This window comes from Phaseolus vulgaris, chromosome 1 (genome assembly GCF_000499845.2).
Source record: "Phaseolus vulgaris cultivar G19833 chromosome 1, P. vulgaris v2.0, whole genome shotgun sequence".
Lineage (NCBI taxonomy): Eukaryota > Viridiplantae > Streptophyta > Magnoliopsida > Fabales > Fabaceae > Phaseolus > Phaseolus vulgaris.
Window position 1 is genome coordinate 3,054,878 of NC_023759.2, and position 3,600 is coordinate 3,058,477.

At 30.8% G+C, this 3,600-nt stretch overlaps 1 protein-coding gene across 1 annotated transcript; it reads left to right on the top strand.

Moving 5' to 3' along the window:
• Positions 1-215: 215 nt before the first annotated feature.
• On the top strand, positions 216-3,149 carry LOC137816601 (transcription factor RAX2-like). Its single transcript, XM_068619804.1, has 3 exons — positions 216-417; positions 1,163-1,292; positions 2,319-3,149. The coding sequence occupies exons 1-3, from the start codon at positions 282-284 to the stop codon at positions 2,953-2,955; spliced, it is 903 nt and encodes a 300-aa protein (XP_068475905.1). The 5' UTR covers positions 216-281; the 3' UTR covers positions 2,956-3,149.
• Positions 3,150-3,600: the final 451 nt, after the last annotated feature.

Here is a 3,600-nt window from a genome sequence, read left to right on the forward strand (position 1 = left end):
GAAGAATGGTGTGCAAACTCCCCTTTTTTTGAACCTACAAGAAACAGGCCTAGAATTTGAACCCTATTTTGTACAAACTTGTAACAGTCTCAACACGGTCTCATCTTATCTTATTAATTATTACAAGTTAATACAATGTTTTGTCTAGTAGCTGACTGGGTCCCCCTGCCTCAGATGACACCAACTTTATAACACCTTCACCAGAAAAAAAAAGTCTCAAAGTCTCATTTGTTTTGTTCTTTCTGTGATCATTGGAGTTTCTCTGAGAGAGTAGTGTGGCCATGGGAAGAGCTCCTTGTTGTGACAAAGCCAATGTCAAAAGAGGACCATGGTCCCCTGAAGAAGATGCAGCACTCAAAACCTATGTGGACTCTCATGGAACTGGTGGAAATTGGATTGCATTGCCCAAAAAAGCTGGTTTTTCTCTCTTCTCTCCCAACATCATACACACATTTTTCCAACACCTTCTTCCCACCCTTTTTCTCATTTATACATACATGAATATTTGTTTGTTCATCCTTTGCTCCTTGCTTTTTCAATCCATTGAAGATCAAATCAAAGTTTTATCAAAATGAAGGACTTTTCTGGAACACCCATCTCAACCAAACATGTTAATCTATTTACTTTGTTTATGTTAAGCATTATTATGCAACTTCACATCTCAGTTAGACTGATATCTCAAATTCTTTGTGAGTTTTGTGTTATGAAGACTGAATTCCAATTTCAATTATCATTTTCATTTTGCATCAAAAGTTAAAGCCTGAGTTTTGCAAGCATTGAATTTACAAACTGCATGGTTAAAGACCATAATTGTGTAGAAACTCATCTCACTACATTTATGATACATTAATTTGAGTTACAAATACATTTACAAATGCAGCTGTTTTCTCAATCCATTTCAGTTTCCTCAGTTTGTTCAATTTCCAAGTCCACTAGCAGACACAGTTTTTCTGCATATCACATTATTTCTTTTGAACCCTTCTGGTCAAAAATCATAAATAGCTTTTGCACCTTACAAGGCATCAAACAAGGAATGGGACTTTCCCCTGTTATTCTCTTAATTATTCTCTCCATTTCTAGCCATTTTTCATTATTTTAATTCAAAATATTCATCCATCTATTATTATTATTATTATTATTATTATTATTATTTAATATGCAGGCCTTAGACGGTGTGGGAAGAGTTGCCGTCTACGGTGGCTGAATTATCTGAGACCAGACATCAAACATGGAGGCTTCACTGAGGAAGAAGACAACATCATTTGCAATCTCTATGGCCAGATGGGAAGCAGGCAAGTTTTTTTTTCAAATTATTACTTCAATTTCACACTATAATAATATTCACCATCCATTAAAAAAATAATCAACAACAGATATATTAATAAAATACACCCATAAGAGATTATTATAATTGGAATTTAACCAATGGTTGTGATTATGTTTTTATTCACTGGGTGTATATATGTGTGTGATATTATTAAAATTACAATTATAATAAAATTTTCATTTTAGAAAAAGTTATTAGCTTGGACCACATCATGTGGTGCCAACCAATTTTAATATAACATGTCATTTTTAATTAATGATGAAAAGTTGCAGATTTAAGATTTATATTTATAACCAAAAAAAACTTTATAATTATAATTATAACATGTGTTGGAAAAACTCATCACGCGGTTTCGATTAATTTGTATATAACACACACATACACTTTGTCGTTTTTTCTTTAATGAGAATTTTGAGTAATATTTCATATTTAAATTTTATAACGATAAATATAATTATGTATTAGAAAAATCTAGTTCAGAACAAAATTATGGTATAATTTGGGATCTCATCACACACGGTTTCGACCAACACGTTATTGTTTGATTTTTATTTAGGGATATAAATTTTTTTGAACAATATTTTTTAAATTTTTTAATTTTATAACTATTTTGTGTACTGGAGATACCCATTTTAGAATAAATTATTTTATGGACAGGGACCACACGGTTTTCACCATTTTTTATATAATATGTTTGTTTCATTAAGATGAAAAATTTAAATAGAGATTTCGATTTAAATTTTGTTTTTGTCATTGTACATTCATAAATTTTTCTAATGAAATCTTTAACAAACCAAAACCATATCTTAGAGTTAATGATGGCGTGATTAATTATTTTTAGGTTATATATAAAGAAAATGTTACTTTGACAATATAAACTGAAATACACTAGTTTATAACAATAATTTGATTAATATAATTTTAAAATTATTTCATGTTAGTATAAAATTATTTTTTTTCAATTATAATCTGGTAAAATTTGTGTTTTCAGATGGTCTGCCATAGCCTCTAAGCTTCATGGCAGAACCGACAATGATGTGAAAAATTACTGGAACACAAAACTGAAGAAGAAGATGATAGCAGGAAAAGTTTGTCTCAAAACATTTACTGAAAATGGAATTCTTCCTTCAACTTCAACCCCATTACCAACCAACCAAAGTCTCAACATTCAAAATTCACCTTTCAATGCTTCACCAAATCAAACTTTGGTGCCACCAATCTTGGAAGCTAATGATAACAATGCATTCACCATTGATCAAAACAGCTTCATTAGTTTTGATCAAACGAATCATCATGAAGTCATGCATGGTGGTGCTGCAAGTTCAAGGATCAACAAAAACACCAATGATAATAACAGCAACAGTCACATGGTGTCACTGTCTCAAGAAGGTTCAAGCAGCATTTCGGATTCATCTTCAATTGCAATGAATTACAACAAGTGTGTCGTGTCACAGCCTCAACAACAACAGCAGCAACAAAGTGATGAATCCATGGACAAGTTCATGGATTTTGGCTTTGGATTTCCCTATGATTTTGCCAATGGTGCTAACTGCCATTATGAGAGAGTTGGTGAAGTTTTTGCTCCAGAATGGGTTGATTTTAGCTATGCTGACATTAAGCCACATTGACCAAATCAAATTCATACACAATGTAAGAAAAAAAAATGCAAAATCTTATGTGAAGACTTAGGTGACATTTAGTTTTCTAGTTCGTTGATGATCAAGTTTAGTATATTAATATGCAGTTCATAGATAGGAACTACTTAGTTTAATTAGGTCAAAGTTTGAATTAAGCAAATAAAAATGATAAAGATTATTGACTAGATGCTATTGTGTTATTTGTTATTAAATTATATGCATGGTACGTATTTATTTGTGGGGCCAAGAAATAGGGTTATTTATTTGCTTTTTTGTTTTATATGAGGAATTTTTTATGTACATGTGTGTTGATGACACAATCAAGTTGGTCACGAAAGTTGCATGGAGGGGTGACCAGTTCAAACCCTAGAATTGAATATTATGTCTTTCTTCTTGCATTGTTCATTAACCACAAAAGATTCTCTGTTTTTTGTTCTCTCTCTCTGCCTCGTGATGTACTCTCATCAATAATAAATAAATGATAATGGATAAAAGAGGAGAGAGAAATAAAAGTTAGAAAAATTATATTTGACAACTCCCTCGTCAATATATAATAAAAATAAATTTATAATTAAATAATATAAAAAATTATTAAAATAGATAATGATTGAGAACTCATATTTTTTATACAATTTT